This window comes from Narcine bancroftii, chromosome 8 (genome assembly GCF_036971445.1).
Source record: "Narcine bancroftii isolate sNarBan1 chromosome 8, sNarBan1.hap1, whole genome shotgun sequence".
Lineage (NCBI taxonomy): Eukaryota > Metazoa > Chordata > Chondrichthyes > Torpediniformes > Narcinidae > Narcine > Narcine bancroftii.
Genome location: NC_091476.1, coordinates 62,369,368 through 62,386,735, shown reverse-complemented (window position 1 = coordinate 62,386,735; position 17,368 = coordinate 62,369,368). Strand labels below are relative to the sequence as shown.

The 17,368-nt window shown below is 51.5% G+C and overlaps 1 protein-coding gene across 1 annotated transcript; it reads right to left on the bottom strand.

Annotated features, from left to right (window-relative positions):
- Positions 1-339: 339 nt before the first annotated feature.
- Positions 340-9,065, bottom strand: LOC138742028 (uncharacterized). The gene is made up of 10 exons (XM_069896220.1): positions 9,057-9,065; positions 8,157-8,426; positions 7,851-7,985; positions 5,477-5,694; positions 5,178-5,370; positions 3,977-4,334; positions 2,495-2,840; positions 2,145-2,388; positions 1,259-1,374; positions 340-664 (listed from the first exon to the last, which is right to left on the bottom strand). The coding sequence occupies exons 1-10, from the start codon at positions 9,063-9,065 to the stop codon at positions 340-342; spliced, it is 2,214 nt and encodes a 737-aa protein (XP_069752321.1).
- Between the last annotated feature and the right edge of the window lie 8,303 nt (positions 9,066-17,368).

Genomic DNA, 17,368 nt, shown 5'->3' with positions numbered 1-17,368 from the left:
CATGAACTGAGGAGAGTGGTAGAACAGGGATCTGGGAGTGGTCAGGCACTGGCGAGTGTAGTAGGGGAGAGGGATCTGTGTACGATCGGGTATTTAGATGAGAGGTAGAACTGAAGTTTCTGGGAATGGTCGCACACTGGGAAGAACGGTAGAACATAGGTTTCTGGCAATTGTCGTGTACTGAGGCGTGCAATAGAAGAGAGGGATCTGGGAAAGGTCGTGCACTGGGTCGAATGGTAGAATAGAAGGATCTGGGAAAGGTCAAGCACTGGGTGGAATGGTATAATAGAAGGATTTGGGAATGATCGGGCACTGGCTGGAGCGGAGCAGCAGAGGGATTTAGGAATGATCGGGCACTGAGGAGAGCTTGAGAAATGAGGGATCAAGGAATGGTCGGATACGGAGGAATGTTTTAGAAGAGAGGGATCTGGGAATGGTGGGGCACTGAAGAGAGAGGTAGAACAGAGGGATCTGGGAATTGTCGCGTACTGAGGAGTGCAATAGAAGAGAGGGATCTGGGAAAGGTCGTGCTCTGGGTGGAATAGTAGAACAGAAGGATCTCGGAATCGTCGGGTACTGTGGAAAGCGGTAGAACAGAGCGATCTGGAAAAAGTCGAGCACTGGGAGGATTGGTAGGACAGAGGGATCTGGGAACGGTTGAGGTCTGGGTGGAATGTCAGAACAGAGGGATGTTGAAATGGTTGGGCACTGAGAAGAGAGGTCGAATAGAGGGCTTTGGGAATGGTCGGGTAACGAGGAGTGCGATAGAAAAGAGGGATCTAGGTACAGTCGGGTACTGGGGAGAGCGATAGATCAGAGGGATATGGGAATGGTCGGGCACTGTGGAGTGCATTAGAATTGAGGGATTTGGGAAAGGTCGGGCAGTGGGTGGAATTGTAGGACAGGACGATCTGAGAAAGGTCGAGCACTGAGTGAATGGTAGAATGGAAGGTTCTGGGAATGACCGGGCTCTGGCTGGAACGGTACAACAGAGGGATTTGGGAATGATCGGGCACTGAGGAGAACTTGAGAAATGATGGATAAAGGAATGGTCCGGTATGGAGGAAAGCTTTAGAAGAGAGGAAACTGGGAATGGTGGGCCACTGAGGAGAGGGGTAGAACAGATAGATCAGGGAATGGTCGGGCACAGAATGGAATGGTAGAACAGTAGGTTCTCCGAAACGTAGGGCACTGTGGAAAGCGGTAGAACAGAGCGATCTGGAAAAAGTTGGGCACTGAGAGTATAGGTAGAACAGACGGATCTGGGAGTGGTCGAGGTCTGGGTGGGATGTCAAAACTGAGGGATGTTGTAATGACTAGGTACTGAGAAGAGAGTTCGAACAGAGCAATTTGGGACTGGTCGGGCAACGAGGACTGTGATAGAAAAGAGGGATTTGGGAACAGTCGTGTACTGGGGAGAGCGATAGAAAAGAAGGGTCTGGGATTGGTCTGGCATTGAGGAGTGCATTAGAATTGAGGGAAATGGGAAAGGTCGGGCACTGGGTGGAATGGTACAACAGAAGGTTCTGGGAAAGGTCGAGCATTGGGTTGAATTGTAGAATGGAAGGATGTGGGAACAATCGGTCACTGAGGAGAGCGATGAAGGGGTGGATCAGGGAATGGAATAGTACTAAGGAGTGCAGTGGAACATTGGGGGAAAAGTAGATCGTAGGGATCTGGGAATGATCGGGCATTAGGGGAATGGTTCAAAGGAGGGAGCTAGGAATAGTTGGTATGGATGAGAGTGATAGAACAGAGGGATCTGGGAAGGGTTGGGCACTGGTGGAACGGTAGAACAGACGGATCTGGGACAATTATGGCACTGAGGCGAACGGTAGGGCACTGAGGAGAGCGGAGCAACAGAGGAATGTGGGAACGGTTGGGAAATGTGGGCAGCGGTAGAACAGAGTGATCTGGGAATAGTCGGGTACTGGGGAGAGCGATAGAACAGAGGGATCTGCGAAAGGCTGATCACTGAGATGAGCGGATGATCAGAGGTATCTGGAAGTGATCGGGCACTGGCAAGTGTAGTAAAGCAGATGCATCTGGGGATGGAACTGTGGAGTGTGGTAGAATAGGGGATCTGGGAATGGTGTGTGCTTTGGGGGAAGGTTTAACAGAGGGATCTGGGAATGTTCGCGTACTGAGTAGAGTGGTAGAACAGGGATCTGGGAGTGGTCGGGCACTGGCGTGTGCAGTAGGGGAGAGGGATCTGGGTACGATCGGGTATTAAGAAGAGAGGTAGAACAGAACGTTCTGGGAATGGTCGGACACTGGGAAGTACGGTAGAACGGAGGGTTCTGGGAATTGTCGAGTACTGAGGTGTGCAATAGAAGAGAGGGATCTGGGAAAGGTCGGGCACTGGGTGGAATGGTAGAATAGAAGGATCTGGGAAAGGTCGGACACTGGGTGGAATGGTAGAATGGAAGGATCTGGGAATGATCGGGCACTGAGGAGAGTGGTAGAACAGAGAGATCATGAAATGGTCGGAAACCGGGTGGAGCTGTAGAACAGAAGGATCTGGGAACAATCGGTCACTGAGGAGCGCGGAGAAGGGGTGGATCTGGGAATGGACGGGTAGTAAGTAGTGCAGTGAAAGAGTGGGATGTAGGAACGGTTTTCAAAAGATTGGAGCGGAAGAACAAAGGAATTTGGGAACGATATGGCACTGGGGAGGGCGGTAGTGCAGAGGAATTTCGAAACGGTTGTGCCCTGAGGGACCGGTAGATTAGAGGGATCTAGGAATAGGCAGGCATTGGGGGAACAGTAGATTGGAGGGATCTGGGAATGATCGGGCATTAAGGGAATGGTTGAATGGAGGGATCTGGGATCGGTCGGTACTGAGGAGAGCGGAAGAACAGAGAGATCATGGAATGATCGGAAACTGAATGGAGCGGTTGAACAGAAGGATCTAGGAACAATCGGTCACTGAGGAGAGCGGTGAAGGGGTGGATCTTGGAATGGACGGGTACTAAGGAGTGCAGTGGAACAGAGGGATGTGGGAACTGTTTTGAAATGATTGGAGTGGAAGAACAAAGGAATTTGGGAACGGTCGGGCACTGGGGAACCAGGGGAATGGAGGGATCTGGGAAGAGACATGCATTGGGGGAAAAGTAGATCGGAGGGATCTGAGAATGATCGGGCATTAGGGGAATGGTTGAAAGGACGGATCTGGAAATAGTCGTAATGGATGAGAGTGATAGAATAGAGGGATCTGTGAAAGGTTGGGCACTCGTGGAATGGTAGAACAGACGTATCTGGGACATTTATGGCACTGATGCGAACGGTAGGGCACTGAGGAGAGCTGAGGAACAGAGGGATGTGGGAACGGTCGGGAAATGACGGCAGCGGTAGAACAGAGTTATCTGGGAATGGTCAGATACTGGGGAGAGCGATAGAACAGAGGGATGATCACTGAGATGAACGGTAGAACAGAGGGACCTGGGAGTGATCGGGCACTAGCAAGTGTAGTAAAGCAGATGGATCTGGGGATGGCACTGTGGAGAGCGGTAGAATAGAGGGATCTGGGAATGATCGGGCTTTTGGGGAAGGTTTAACAGAGGGATCTGGGAACGTTTGTGCACTGAGGAGAGTGGTAGAACAGGGATCTGGGAGTGGTCGGGCACTGGCGAGTGCAGTAGGGGTGAGTGATCTGGGTACGATCGGGTATTAAGAAGAGAGGTAGAACAGAAGTTTCTGGGAATGGTGAGACACTGGGAAGAATGGTAGAACAGAGGGTTCTGGGAATTGTCGCGTACAGAGGCATGCAATAGAAGAGAGGGATCTGGGAAAGGTCGGGCACTGGGTGGAATGGTAGAATAGAAGGATTTGGGAAAGGTCGGGCACTGGGTGGAATGGTAGAATGGAAGGATCAGGGAAAGATCGGGCTCTGGCTGGATCGTAACCAGAGGGATTTAGGAATGATCGGGCACTGAGGAGAGCTTGAGAAATGAGGGATCAAGGAATGGTCCGGTACGGAGGAAAGCTTTAAAAGAGAGGGATTTGGGAATGGTGGGGCACAGAAGAGAGAGGTAGAACAGTGGGATCTGGGAATTGTCGCGTACTGTGGCGTGCAATAGAAGAGAGGGATTTGGGAAATGTCGGGCACTGGGTGGAAGGGTAGAACAGTAGGATTTTGGAAACGTCACGCACTGTGGAAAGCGGTAGAACAGAGCGATCTGGAAAAAGTCGGGCACAGGGAGGATTGGTAGGAAAGAGGGATCTGGGAATGATTGAGGTCTGGGTGGAATGTCAGAATAGAGGGAAGTTGAAATGGTTGGGCACTGAGAAGAGAGGTCGAACAGAGGGATTTGGGATTGGTCGGGCAACGAGGACTGCGATAGAAAAGAGGGATCTAGGAACAGTCAGGTACTGGGGGGAGTGATAGAACCGAAGTGTCTGGGAATGGTCGGGCACTGAGGAGTGCGTTAGAATTGAGGGAAATGGAAAAGGTCGGGCACTGGGTGGAATGGTAGAACAGAAGGATCTGGGAAAGGTCGAGCATTGGGTTGAATTGTAGAATGGAAGGATCTGGGAATGATCGGACACTGAGGAGAGCGGTAGAACAGAGAGATCATGGAATGGTCGGAAACTGAATGGAGCGGTAGAACAGAAGGATCTGGGAACAATCGGTCACTGAGGAGTGCGGTGAAGGGGTGGATCTTGGAATGGACGGGTACTAAGGAGTGCATTGGAACAGAGGGATGTGGGAACTGTTTTGAAATGATTGGAGTGGAAGAACAAAGGAATTTGGGAACGGTCGGGCACTGGGGAGCCAGTGGAATGGAGGGATATGGGAATAGACATGCATTGGGGGAAAAGTAGATCGGAGGGATCTGGGAATGATCGGGCATTAGGGGAATGGTTGAACGGAGGGATCTGGGTTAGTCGTTACGGATGAGAGTGATAGAATAGAGGGATCTGGGAAGGGTTGGGCACTCGTGGAATGGTAGAACAGACGGATCTGGGACATTTATGGCACTGAGGCGAACGGTAGGGCACTGAGGAGAGCTGAGGAACAGAGGAATGTGGGAACAGTCGGGAAATGAGGGCAGCGGTAGAACAGAGATATCTGGGAATGGTCAGGTACTGGGGAGAGCGATAGCACAGAGGGATCTACGAAAGGCTGATCACTGAGATGAGCGGATAATCAGAGGTATCTGGAAGTGATCGCGCACTGGCAAGTGTACTAAAGCAGATGGATCTGGGGATGGCACTGTGGAGAGCGGTAGAATAGAGGGATCTGGGAATGGTCGGGCTTTTGGTGAAGGTTTAACAGATGGATCTGGGAACATTCGCGAACTGAGAAGAGTGATAGAACAGGCATCTGGGAGTGGTCGGGCACTGGCGATTGCAGTAGGGGAGAGGGATCTGGGTACGATCGGTTATTAAGAAGAGCTGTAGAACAGAAGGCTCTGGGAATGGTGGGGCCTTGGGGAGAACGGTAGAACAGAGGGATCGGGGAATTGTCGCGTACTGAGGTGTGCAATAGAAGAGAGGGATCTGGGAAAGGTCGGGCACTGTGTGGAATGGTAGAATAGAAGGATTTGGGAAATGTCGGGCACTGGATGGAATTGTAGAACAGAAGGATTTCGGAAACGTCGCGTACTGTGGAAAGCGGTAGAACAGAGCGATGTGGAAAAAGTCGGGCTCTGGGAGGATCGGTGGGATGGAGGGATCTGGGAATGGTTGAGTCTGGGTGGAATGTCAGAACATAGGGATGTTGAAATGGTTGGGCACTGAGAAGAGAGTTCGAACAGAGGGATTTGGGAATGGTCGGGCAATGAGGAGTGCGACAGAAAAGCAGGATCTAGGAACAGTCGGGAACTGGGGGGAGCGATAGAACAGAAGGGTCTGAGAATGGTTGGGCACTGAGGAGTGCGTTAGAATTGAGGGAAATGGAAAAGGTCAGGCACTGGGTGGAATGGTAGAACAGAAGGATCTGGGAAAGGTCGAGCATTGGGTCGAATTGTAGAATGGAAGGATCTGGGAATGATCGGACACTGAGGAGAGTGATAGAACAGAGAGACATGGAATGGTCGGAAACTGAATGGAGCGGAAGAAGAGAGGGATCTGGGAACAAGCAGTCACTGAGGAGCGCGTGAAGGGGTGGATCTGGGATTGGACTAGTACTAAGGAGTGCAGTGGAACATTGGGGGAAAAGTAGATCAGAGGGATTCGGGAATGATCGGGCATCTGGGATCTGGGAATACTCGGTATGGATGAGAGTGATAGAACGGAGGGATCTGGGAAAGGTTGGGCACTGGTGGAACGGTAGAACAGACGGATCTGGGACAATTATGGCACTGAGGCGAACGGTAGGGCACTGAGGAGAGCTGAGGAACAGAGGGATGAGGGAACAGTTGGGAAATGTGGGCAGCGGTAGAACAGAGTGATCTGGGAATAGTCGGGTACTGGGGAGAGCGATAGAACAGAGGGATCTGCGAAAGTCTGATCACTGAGATGAGTGGATGATCAGAGGTATCTGGAAGTGATCGGGCACTGGCAAGTGTAGTAAAGCAGATGTATCTGGGGATGGAACTGTGGAGTGTGGTAGAATAGGGGATCTGGGAATGGTCTGTGCTTTGGGGAAAGGTTTAACAGAGGGATCTGGGAATGTTCGCGTACTGAGGAGAGTGGTAGAACAGGGATCTGGGAGTGGTCGTGCACTGGCGTGTGCAGTAGGGGAGTGGGATCTGGGTACGATCGGGTATTAAGAAGAGAGGTAGAACAGAACTTTCTGGGAATAGTCGGACACTGGGAAGTACGGTAGAACGGAGGGTTCTGGGAATTGTCGAGTACTGAGGTGTGCAATAGAAGAGAGGGATCTGGGAAAGGTCGGGCACTGGGTGGAATGGTAGAATAGAAGGATCTAGGAAAGGTCGGGCACTGGGTGGAATGGTAGAATGGAAGGATCTGGGAATGATCGGGCACTGAGGAGAGTGGTAGAACAGAGAGATCATGGAATGGACGGAAACAGGGTGGAGCTGTAGAACAGAAGGATCTGGGAACAATCGGTCACTGAGGAGCGCGGTGAAGGGGTGGATCTGGGAATGGACGGGTATTAAGTAGTGCAGTGGAAGAGTGGGATGTAGGAACGGTTTTCAAAAGATTGGAGCGGAAGAACAAAGGAATTTGGGAACGGTCGGGCACTGGGGAACCAGTGGAATGGAGGGATCTGGGAAGAGACATGCATTGGGGGAAAAGTAGATCGGAGGGATCTGAGAATGATCGGGCATTAGGGGAATGGTTGAAAGGAGGGATCTGGGAATATTCGTAATGGATGAGAGTGATAGAATAGAGGGATCTGGGAAAGGTTGGGCACTCGTGGAATGGTAGAACAGACGTATCTGGGACATTTATGGCACTGAGGCGAACGGTAGGGCACTGAGGAGAGCTGAGGAACAGAGGGATGTGGGAACGGTCGGGAAATGAGGGCAGCGGTAGAACAGAGTTATCTGGGAATGGTCAGGTACTGGGGAGAGCGATAGAACAGAGGGATGATCACTGAGATGAGCGGTAGAACAGAGGGACCTGGGAGTGATCGGGCACTAGCAAGTGTAGTAAAGCAGATGGATCTGGGGATGGCACTGTGGAGAGCGGTAGAATAGTGGGATCTGGGAATGATCGGGCTTTTGGGGAAGGTTTAACAGAGGGATCTGGGAACGTTTGTGCACTGAGGAGAGTGGTAGAACAGGGATCTGGGAGTGGTCGGGCACTGGCGAGTGCAGTAGAAGTGAGGGATCTGGGTACGATCGGGTATTAAGAAGAGAGGTAGAACAGAAGTTTCTGGGAATGGTGAGACACTGGGAAGAATGGTAGAACAGAGTGTTCTGGGAATTGTCACGTACAGAGGCATGCAATAGAAGAGAGGGATCTGGAAAAGGTCGGGCACTGGTTGGAATGGTAGAATAGAAGGATTTGGGAAAGGTCGGGCACTGGGTGGAATAGTAGAATGGAAGGATCAGGGAAAGATCGGGCTCTGGCTGGAACGTAACCAGAGGGATTTAGGAATGATCGGGCACTGAGGAGAGCTTGAGAAATGAGGGATCAAGGAATGGTCCTATACGGAGGAAAGCTTTAAAAGAGAGGGATTTGGGAATGGTGGGGCACTGAAGAGAGAGGTAGAACAGTGGGATCTGGGAATTGTTGCGTACTGTGGCGTGCAATAGAAGAGAGGGATTTGGGAAATTTCGGGCACTGGGTGGAAGGGTAGAACAGTAGGATTTTGGAAACGTCACGCACTGTGGAAAGTGGTAGAAGAGAGCGATCTGGAAAAAGTCGGGAACTGGGAGGATCGGTAGAAAAGAGGGATCTGGGAATGATTGAGGTCTGGGTGGAATGTCAGAACAGAGGGAAGTTGAAATGGTTGGGCACTGAGAAGAGAGGTCGAATAGAGGGATTTGGGAATGGTCGGGCAACGAGGACTGCGATAGAAAAGAGGGATCTAGGAACAGTCAGGTACTGGGGGGAGTGATAGAACCAAAGTGTCTGGGAATGGTCGGGCACTGAGGAGTGCGTTAGAATTGAGGGAAATGGAAAAGGTCGGGCACTGGGTGGAATGGTAGAACAGTAGGATCTGGGAAAGGTCGAGCATTGGGTTGAATTGTAGATTGGAAGGATCTGGGAATGATCGGACACTGAGGAGAGCGGTAGAACAGAGAGATCATGGAATGGTCGGAAACTGAATGGAGCGGTAGAAGAGAGGGATCTGGGAACAATCGGTCACTGAGGAGTGCGGTGAAGGGGTGGATCTTGGAATGGACGGGTACTAAGGAGTGCAGCGGAACAGAGGGATGTGGGAACTGTTTTGAAATGATTGGAGTGGAAGAACAAAGGAATTTGGGAACGGTCGGGCACTGGGGAACCAGTGGAATGGAGGGATCTGGGAATAGACATGCATTGGGGGAAAAGTAGATCGGAGGGATCTGGGAATGATCGGGCATTAGGGGAATGGTTGAACGGAGGGATCTGGGAATAGTCGTTACGGATGAGAGTGATAGAATAGAGGGATCTGGGAAGGGTTGGGCACTCGTGGAATGGTAGAACAGACGGACCTGGGACATTTATGGCACTGAGGCGAACGGTAGGGCACTGAGGAGAGCTGAGGAACAGAGGAATGTGGGAACGGTCGGGAAATGAGGGCAGCGATAGTACAGAGTTATCTGGCAATGGTCAGGTACTGGGGAGAGCGATAGCACAGAGGGATCTACGAAAGGCTCATCACTGAGATGAGTGGATAATCAGAGGTATCTGGAAGTGATCGGGCACTGGCAAGTGTAGTAAAGCAGATGGATCTGGGGATGGCACTGTGGAGAGCGGTAGAATAGAGGGATCTTGGAATGGTCGGACTTTTGGGGAAGGTTTAACAGATGGATCTGGGAACGTTTGCGTACTGAGGAGAGTGGTAGAACAGGGATCTGGGAGTGGTCGGACACTGGTGGAATGGTAGAACGGACGGATCTGGGAATATTACGGCACTGAGGCGAATGGTAGGGCACTGAGGAGAGATGAGGAACAGAGGGATGTGGGAAGGTTTGGGGAATGAGGTCAGTGGGAGAACAGAGTGATCTGGGACCGTCTGGTCACTGAAGTCAGCGGTAGAACAGAGGGATCTGGGAGTGATTGGGCACTGGCGAGTGAAGTAAAGCAGATGGATATGGGGATGGCACTGTGGAGAGCGGTAGAATAGGGGGATGTGGGAATGATCGGCATTTGGGGGAAGGTTTAACAGATGGATCTGGGAACATTCGCGATCTGAGGAGAGTGGTAGAACGGGCATCTGGGAGTGGTCAGGCACTGGCGATTGCAGTAGGGGAGAGGGATCTGGGTACGATCGGTTATTAAGAAGAGCTGTCGAACAGAATTCTCTGGGAATGGTGGGGCACTGGGGAGAACGGTAGAACAGAGGGATCGGGTAATTGTCGCGTACTGAGGTGTGCAATAGAAGAGAGGGATCTGGGAAAGTTCGGGCACTGGGTGGAATGGTAGAATAGAAGGATTTGGGAAATGTCGGGCACTGGATGGAATTGTAGAACAGAAGGATTTCGGAAACATCGCGTACTGTGGAAAGCGGTAGAACAGAGCGATCTGGAAAAAGTCGGGATCTGGGAGGATCGGTAGGACGGAGGGATCTGGGAATGGTTGAGGTCTTGGTGGAATGTCAGAACATAGGGATGTTGAAATGGTTGGGCACTGAGAAGAGAGTTCGAACAGAGGGATTTGGGAATGGTCGGGCAATGAGGAGTGCGACAGAAAAGCGTAATCTAGGAACAGTCGGGTACTGGGGGAGCGATAGAACAGAAGGGTCTGAGAATGGTTGGGCACTGAGGAGTGCGTTAGAATTGAGGGAAATGGAAAAGGTCGGGCACTGGGTGGAATGGTAGAACAGAAGGATCTGGGAAAGGTCGAGCATTGGGTCGAATTGTAGAATGGAAGGATCTGGAAATGATCGGACACTGAGGAGAGTGGTAGAACCGAGAGACATGGAATGGTCGGAAACTGAATGGAGCGGAAGAAGAGAGGGATCTGGGAACATTCGGTCACTGAGGAGCGCGTGAAGGGGTGGATCTGGGTTTGGACTAGTACTAAGGAGTGCAGTGGAACATTGGGGGAAAAGTAGATCAGAGGGATCCGGGAATGATCGGGCATCTGGGATCTGGGAATACTCGGTACGGATAATAGTGATAGAACAGAGGGATCTGGGTAAGGTTGGGCACTGGTGGAACGGTAGAACAGATGGATCTGGGACAATTATGGCACTGAGGCGAATGGTAGGGCACTGAGGAGAGCTGAGGAACAGGGATGTGGGAACGGTCGGGAAATGAGAGCAGCAGTGGAACAGAGTGATCTGGAAATGGTCAGGTACTGGGGAGATCGATAGAACAGAGGGATCTGCGAAAGGTTGATCACTGAGATGAGCGGATGATCAGAGGGATCTGGAAGTGATCGGGCACTGGCAAGTGTAGTAAAGCAGATGGATCTGGGGATGGCACTGTGGAGTGTGGTAGAATAGGGGGATCTGGGAATGGTCTGGCTTTGGGAGAAGGTTTAACAGAGGGATCTGGGAACGTTCGCATACTGAGGAGAGTGGTAGAACAGGGATCTGGGAGTGGTCGGGCACTGGCGAGTGCAGTAGGAGTGAGGGATCTGGGTACGATCGGGTATTAAGAAGAGAGGTAGAACAGAAGTTTCTGGGAATGGTGAGACACTGGGAAGAATGGTAGAACAGAGTGTTCTGGGAATTGTCACGTACAGAGGCATGCAATAGAAGAGAGGGATCTGGAAAAGGTCGGGCACTGGTTGGAATGGTAGAATAGAAGGATTTGGGAAAGGTCGGGCACTGGGTGGAATAGTAGAATGGAAGGATCAGGGAAAGATCGGGCTCTGGCTGGAACGTAACCAGAGGGATTTAGGAATGATCGGGCACTGAGGAGAGCTTGAGAAATGAGGGATCAAGGAATGGTCCGATACGGAGGAAAGCTTTAAAAGAGAGGGATTTGGGAATGGTGGGGCACTGAAGAGAGAGGTAGAACAGTGGGATCTGGGAATTGTTGCGTACTGTGGCGTGCAATAGAAGAGAGGGATTTGGGAAATTTCGGGCACTGGGTGGAAGGGTAGAACAGTAGGATTTTGGAAACGTCACGCACTGTGGAAAGCGGTAGAAGAGAGCGATCTGGAAAAAGTCGGGATCTGGGAGGATCGGTAGAAAAGAGGGATCTGGGAATGATTGAGGTCTGGGTGGAATGTCAGAACAGAGGGAAGTTGAAATGGTTGGGCACTGAGAAGAGAGGTCGAATAGAGGGATTTGGGAATGGTCGGGCAACGAGGACTGCGATAGAAAAGAGGGATCTAGGAACAGTCAGGTACTGGGGGGAGTGATAGAACCAAAGTGTCTGGGAATGGTCGGGCACTGAGGAGTGCGTTAGAATTGAGGGAAATGGAAAAGGTCGGGCACTGGGTGGAATGGTAGAACAGTAGGATCTGGGAAAGGTCGAGCATTGGGTTGAATTGTAGATTGGAAGGATCTGGGAATGATCGGACACTGAGGAGAGCGGTAGAACAGAGAGATCATGGAATGGTCGGAAACTGAATGGAGCGGTAGAACAGAAGGATCTGGGAACAATCGGTCACTGAGGAGTGCGGTGAAGGGGTGGATCTTGGAATGGACGGGTACTAAGGAGTGCAGCGGAACAGAGGGATGTGGGAACTGTTTTGAAATGATTGGAGTGGAAGAACAAAGGAATTTGGGAACGGTCGGGCACTGGGGAACCAGTGGAATGGAGGGATCTGGGAATAGACATGCATTGGGGGAAAAGTAGATCGGAGGGATCTGGGAATGATCGGGCATTAGGGGAATGGTTGAACGGAGGGATCTGGGAATAGTCGTTACGGATGAGAGTGATAGAATAGAGGGATCTGGGAAGGGTTGGGCACTCGTGGAATGGTAGAACAGACGGACCTGGGACATTTATGGCACTGAGGCGAACGGTAGGGCACTGAGGAGAGCTGAGGAACAGAGGAATCTGGGAACGGTCGGGAAATGAGGGCAGCGATAGTACAGAGTTATCTGGCAATGGTCAGGTACTGGGGAGAGCGATAGCACAGAGGGATCTACGAAAGGCTCATCACTGAGATGAGTGGATAATCAGAGGTATCTGGAAGTGATCGGGCACTGGCAAGTGTAGTAAAGCAGATGGATCTGGGGATGGCACTGTGGAGAGCGGTAGAATAGAGGGATCTTGGAATGGTCGGACTTTTGGGGAAGGTTTAACAGAGGGATCTGGGAACGTTTGCGTACTGAGGAGAGTGGTAGAACAGGGATCTGGGAGTGGTCGGGCACTGGTGGAATGGTAGAACGGACGGATCTGGGAATATTACGGCACTGAGGCGAATGGTAGGGCACTGAGGAGAGATGAGGAACAGAGGGATGTGGGAAGGTTTGGGGAATGAGGTCAGTGGGAGAACAGAGTGATCTGGGACCGTCTGGTCACTGAAGTCAGCGGTAGAACAGAGGGATCTGGGAGTGATTGGGCACTGGCGAGTGAAGTAAAGCAGATGGATATGGGGATGGCACTGTGGAGAGCGGTAGAATAGGGGGATGTGGGAATGATCGGCATTTGGGGGAAGGTTTAACAGATGGATCTGGGAACATTCGCGATCTGAGGAGAGTGGTAGAACGGGCATCTGGGAGTGGTCAGGCACTGGCGATTGCAGTAGGGGAGAGGGATCTGGGTACGATCGGTTATTAAGAAGAGCTGTCGAACAGAATTCTCTGGGAATGGTGGGGCACTGGGGAGAACGGTAGAACAGAGGGATCGGGTAATTGTCGCGTACTGAGGTGTGCAATAGAAGAGAGGGATCTGGGAAAGTTCGGGCACTGGGTGGAATGGTAGAATAGAAGGATTTGGGAAATGTCGGGCACTGGATGGAATTGTAGAACAGAAGGATTTCGGAAACATCGCGTACTGTGGAAAGCGGTAGAACAGAGCGATCTGGAAAAAGTCGGGATCTGGGAGGATCGGTAGGACGGAGGGATCTGGGAATGGTTGAGGTCTTGGTGGAATGTCAGAACATAGGGATGTTGAAATGGTTGGGCACTGAGAAGAGAGTTCGAACAGAGGGATTTGGGAATGGTCGGGCAATGAGGAGTGCGACAGAAAAGCGTAATCTAGGAACAGTCGGGTACTGGGGGAGCGATAGAACAGAAGGGTCTGAGAATGGTTGGGCACTGAGGAGTGCGTTAGAATTGAGGGAAATGGAAAAGGTCGGGCACTGGGTGGAATGGTAGAACAGAAGGATCTGGGAAAGGTCGAGCATTGGGTCGAATTGTAGAATGGAAGGATCTGGAAATGATCGGACACTGAGGAGAGTGGTAGAACCGAGAGACATGGAATGGTCGGAAACTGAATGGAGCGGAAGAAGAGAGGGATCTGGGAACATTCGGTCACTGAGGAGCGCGTGAAGGGGTGGATCTGGGTTTGGACTAGTACTAAGGAGTGCAGTGGAACATTGGGGGAAAAGTAGATCAGAGGGATCCGGGAATGATCGGGCATCTGGGATCTGGGAATACTCGGTACGGATAATAGTGATAGAACAGAGGGATCTGGGTAAGGTTGGGCACTGGTGGAACGGTAGAACAGATGGATCTGGGACAATTATGGCACTGAGGCGAATGGTAGGGCACTGAGGAGAGCTGAGGAACAGGGATGTGGGAACGGTCGGGAAATGAGAGCAGCAGTGGAACAGAGTGATCTGGAAATGGTCAGGTACTGGGGAGATCGATAGAACAGAGGGATCTGCGAAAGGTTGATCACTGAGATGAGCGGATGATCAGAGGGATCTGGAAGTGATCGGGCACTGGCAAGTGTAGTAAAGCAGATGGATCTGGGGATGGCACTGTGGAGTGTGGTAGAATAGGGGGATCTGGGAATGGTCTGGCTTTGGGAGAAGGTTTAACAGAGGGATCTGGGAATGTTCGCATACTGAGGAGAGTGGTAGAACAGGGATCTGGGTGTGATCGGGCACTGGCGTGTGCAGTAGGGGAGGAGGGATCTAGGTACGATCGGGTATTAAGAAGAGAGGTAGAACAGAACTTTCTGGGAATGGTCGGACACTGGGAAGTATTGTAGAACGGAGGGTTCTGGGAATTGTCGAGTACTGAGGCGTGCAATAGAAGAGAGGTATCTGGGAAAGGTCGGGCACTGGGTGGAAAGGTAGAATAGAAGGATCTGGGAAAGGTCGGGCACTGGGTGGAATGGTAGAATGGAAGGATCTGGGAATGATCGGGCACTGAGGTGAGAAGTAGAACAGAGAGATCATGGAAAGGTCGGAAACTGGGTGGAGCTGTAGAACAGAAGGATCTGGGAACAATCGGTCACTGAGGAGCGCGGTGAAGGGGTGGATCTGGATATGGATGGGTAGTAAGTAGTGCAGTGGAAGAGAGGGATGTAGGAACAGTTTTGAAAAGATTGGAGTGGAAGAACAAAGGAATATGGGAACGGTCGGGCACTGGGGAGGGCGGTAGAGCAGATGAATTCCAAAACGGTTGTGCCCTGATGGACCGTTAGAATAGAGGGATCTAGGAATAGTCAGGCAATGGTGGAACAGTAGATCGGAGGGATCTGGGAATGATCGGGCATTAAGGGAATGGTTGAACGGAGGGATCTGGGAATGGTCTGTACTGAGGAGAGTGGTAGAACAGAGGGATCTGGGAAAGGTTTCGCACTGGTGGAACGGTAGAACAGACGGATCTCGGACAATTATGGCACTGAGGCGAACGGTAGGGCACTGAGGAGAGCTGAGGAACAGAGGGATGTGGGAACGGTCGGGAAATGAGAGCAGCAGTGGAACAGAGTGATCTGGGAATGGTCAGGTACTGGGGAGAGCGATAGAACAGAGGGATCTGCGAAAGGCTGATCACTGAGATGAGCGGATGATCAGAGGAATCTGGAAGTGATCGGGCACTGGCAAGTGTAGTAAAGCAGATGGATCTGGGGATGGCACTGTGGAGTGTGGTAGAATAGGGGGATCTGGGAATGGTCTGGCTTTCGGGGAAGGTTTAACAGAAGGATCTGGGAACGTTCGCGTACTGAGGAGAGTGGTAAAACAGGGATCTGGGAGTGGTCGGGCACTGGCGTGTGCAGTAGGGGAGAGGGATCTGGGTACGATCGGGTATTAAAAAGAGAGGTAGAACAGAACTTTCTGGGAATGGTCGGACACTGGGAAGTATGGTACAACGGAGGGTTCTGGGAATTGTCGAGTACTGAGGCGTGCAATAGAAGAGAGGGATCTGGGAAAGGTCGGGCACTGGGTGGAAAGGTAGAATAGAAGGATCTGGAAAAGGTCGGACACTGGGTGGAATGGTAGAATGGAAGGATCTGGGAATGATCGGGCACTGAGGAGAGTGGTAGAACAGAGAGATCATGGAATGGTCGGAAACTGGGTGGAGTTGTAGAACAGAAGGATCTGGGAACAATCGGTCACTGAGGAGTGCGGTGAAGAGGTGGATCTGGGAATGGATGGGTAGTAAGTAGTGCAGTGGAAGAGATGGATGTAGGAACGGTTTTGAAAAGATTGGAGCGGAAGAACAAAGGAATTTGGGAACGGTCGGGCACTGGGCAGGGCGGTAGAGCTGAGGAATTTCGAAACGGTCGTGCCCTGAGGGACCGGTAGAATAGAGGGATCTAGTAATATTCAGGCATTGGGGGAACAGTAGATTGGAGGGACCTGGGAATGATCGGGCATTAAGGGAATGGTTGCACGGAGGGATCTGGGATCGGTCAGTGCTGAGGAGATCGGTAGAACAGAGAGATAATGGAATGGTCAGAAACTGAATGGAGCGGTAGAACAGAAGGATCTGGGAACAATCAATCACTGAGGAGCGCGGTGAAGGGGTGGATCTTGGAATGGACGGGTACTAAGGAGTGCAGTGGAACAGAGGGATGTGGGAACTGTTTTGAAATGATTGGAGCGGAAGAACAAAGGAATTTGGGAACTGTCGGGCACTGGGGAACCAGTGGAATGGAGGGATCTGGGAATAGACATGCATTGGGGGAAAAGTAGATCGGAGGGATCTGGGAATGATCGGGCATTAGGGGAATGGTTGAATGGAGGGATCTGGGAATAGTCGTTATGGATGAGAGTGATAGAATAGAGGGATCTGGGGAGGGTTGGGCACTCGTGGAATGGTAGAACAGACGGATCTGGGACATTTATGGCACTGAGGCGAACGGTAGGGCACTGAGGAGAGCTGAGGAACAGAGGGATGTGGGAACGGCCGGGAAATGAGGGCAGCGATGGAACAGAGTTATCTGGGAATGGTCAGGTACTGGGGAGAGCGATAGCACAGAGGGATGATCACTGAGATGAGCGGGAGAACAGAGGGATTTGGGAGTGATCGGGCACTGGCAAGTGTAGTAAAGCAGATGGATATGGGGATGGCACTGTGGAGAGCGGTAGAATAGAGGGATCTGGGCATGGTCGGGCTTTTGAGGAAGGTTTAACAGAGGGATCTGGGAACGTTTGCGTGCTGAGGAGAGTGGAAGAACAGGGATCTGGGAGTGCTCGGGCACTGGCGAGTGCAGTACGGGAGAGGGATCTGGGTACGATCGGGTATTAAGAAGAGAGGTAGATCAAAATTTTCTGGGAATGGTCAGAAACTGGGAAGAAGGGTAGAACAGAGGGTTCTGGGAATTGTTGCGTACTGAGGCGTGCAATAGAAGAGAGGGATCTGGGAAAGGTCGGGCACTGGGTGGAATGGAAGAATAGAAGGATTTTCGAAAGGTTCGGCACTGGGTGGAATGGTAGAATGGAAGGATCTGGGAAAGATCGGGCACTGAAGAATGCGGTAGAAAAGAGAGATCATGGA

Bases quoted from the DNA above. Each gene is read 5' to 3' on its own strand.
- LOC138742028 (XM_069896220.1), bottom strand. The intron at 2,389-2,494 runs GTTTCCGACCAT...GACCTTTCCCAG, and splicing joins CTGTTCTACAGCTCCACCCG to ATCCTTCTATTCTACCATTC. The intron at 1,375-2,144 runs GTACGCGAACAT...TTTCTATCACAG, and splicing joins CTGTTCTACCACTCTACTCA to TCCTCGTTGCCCGACCAGTC.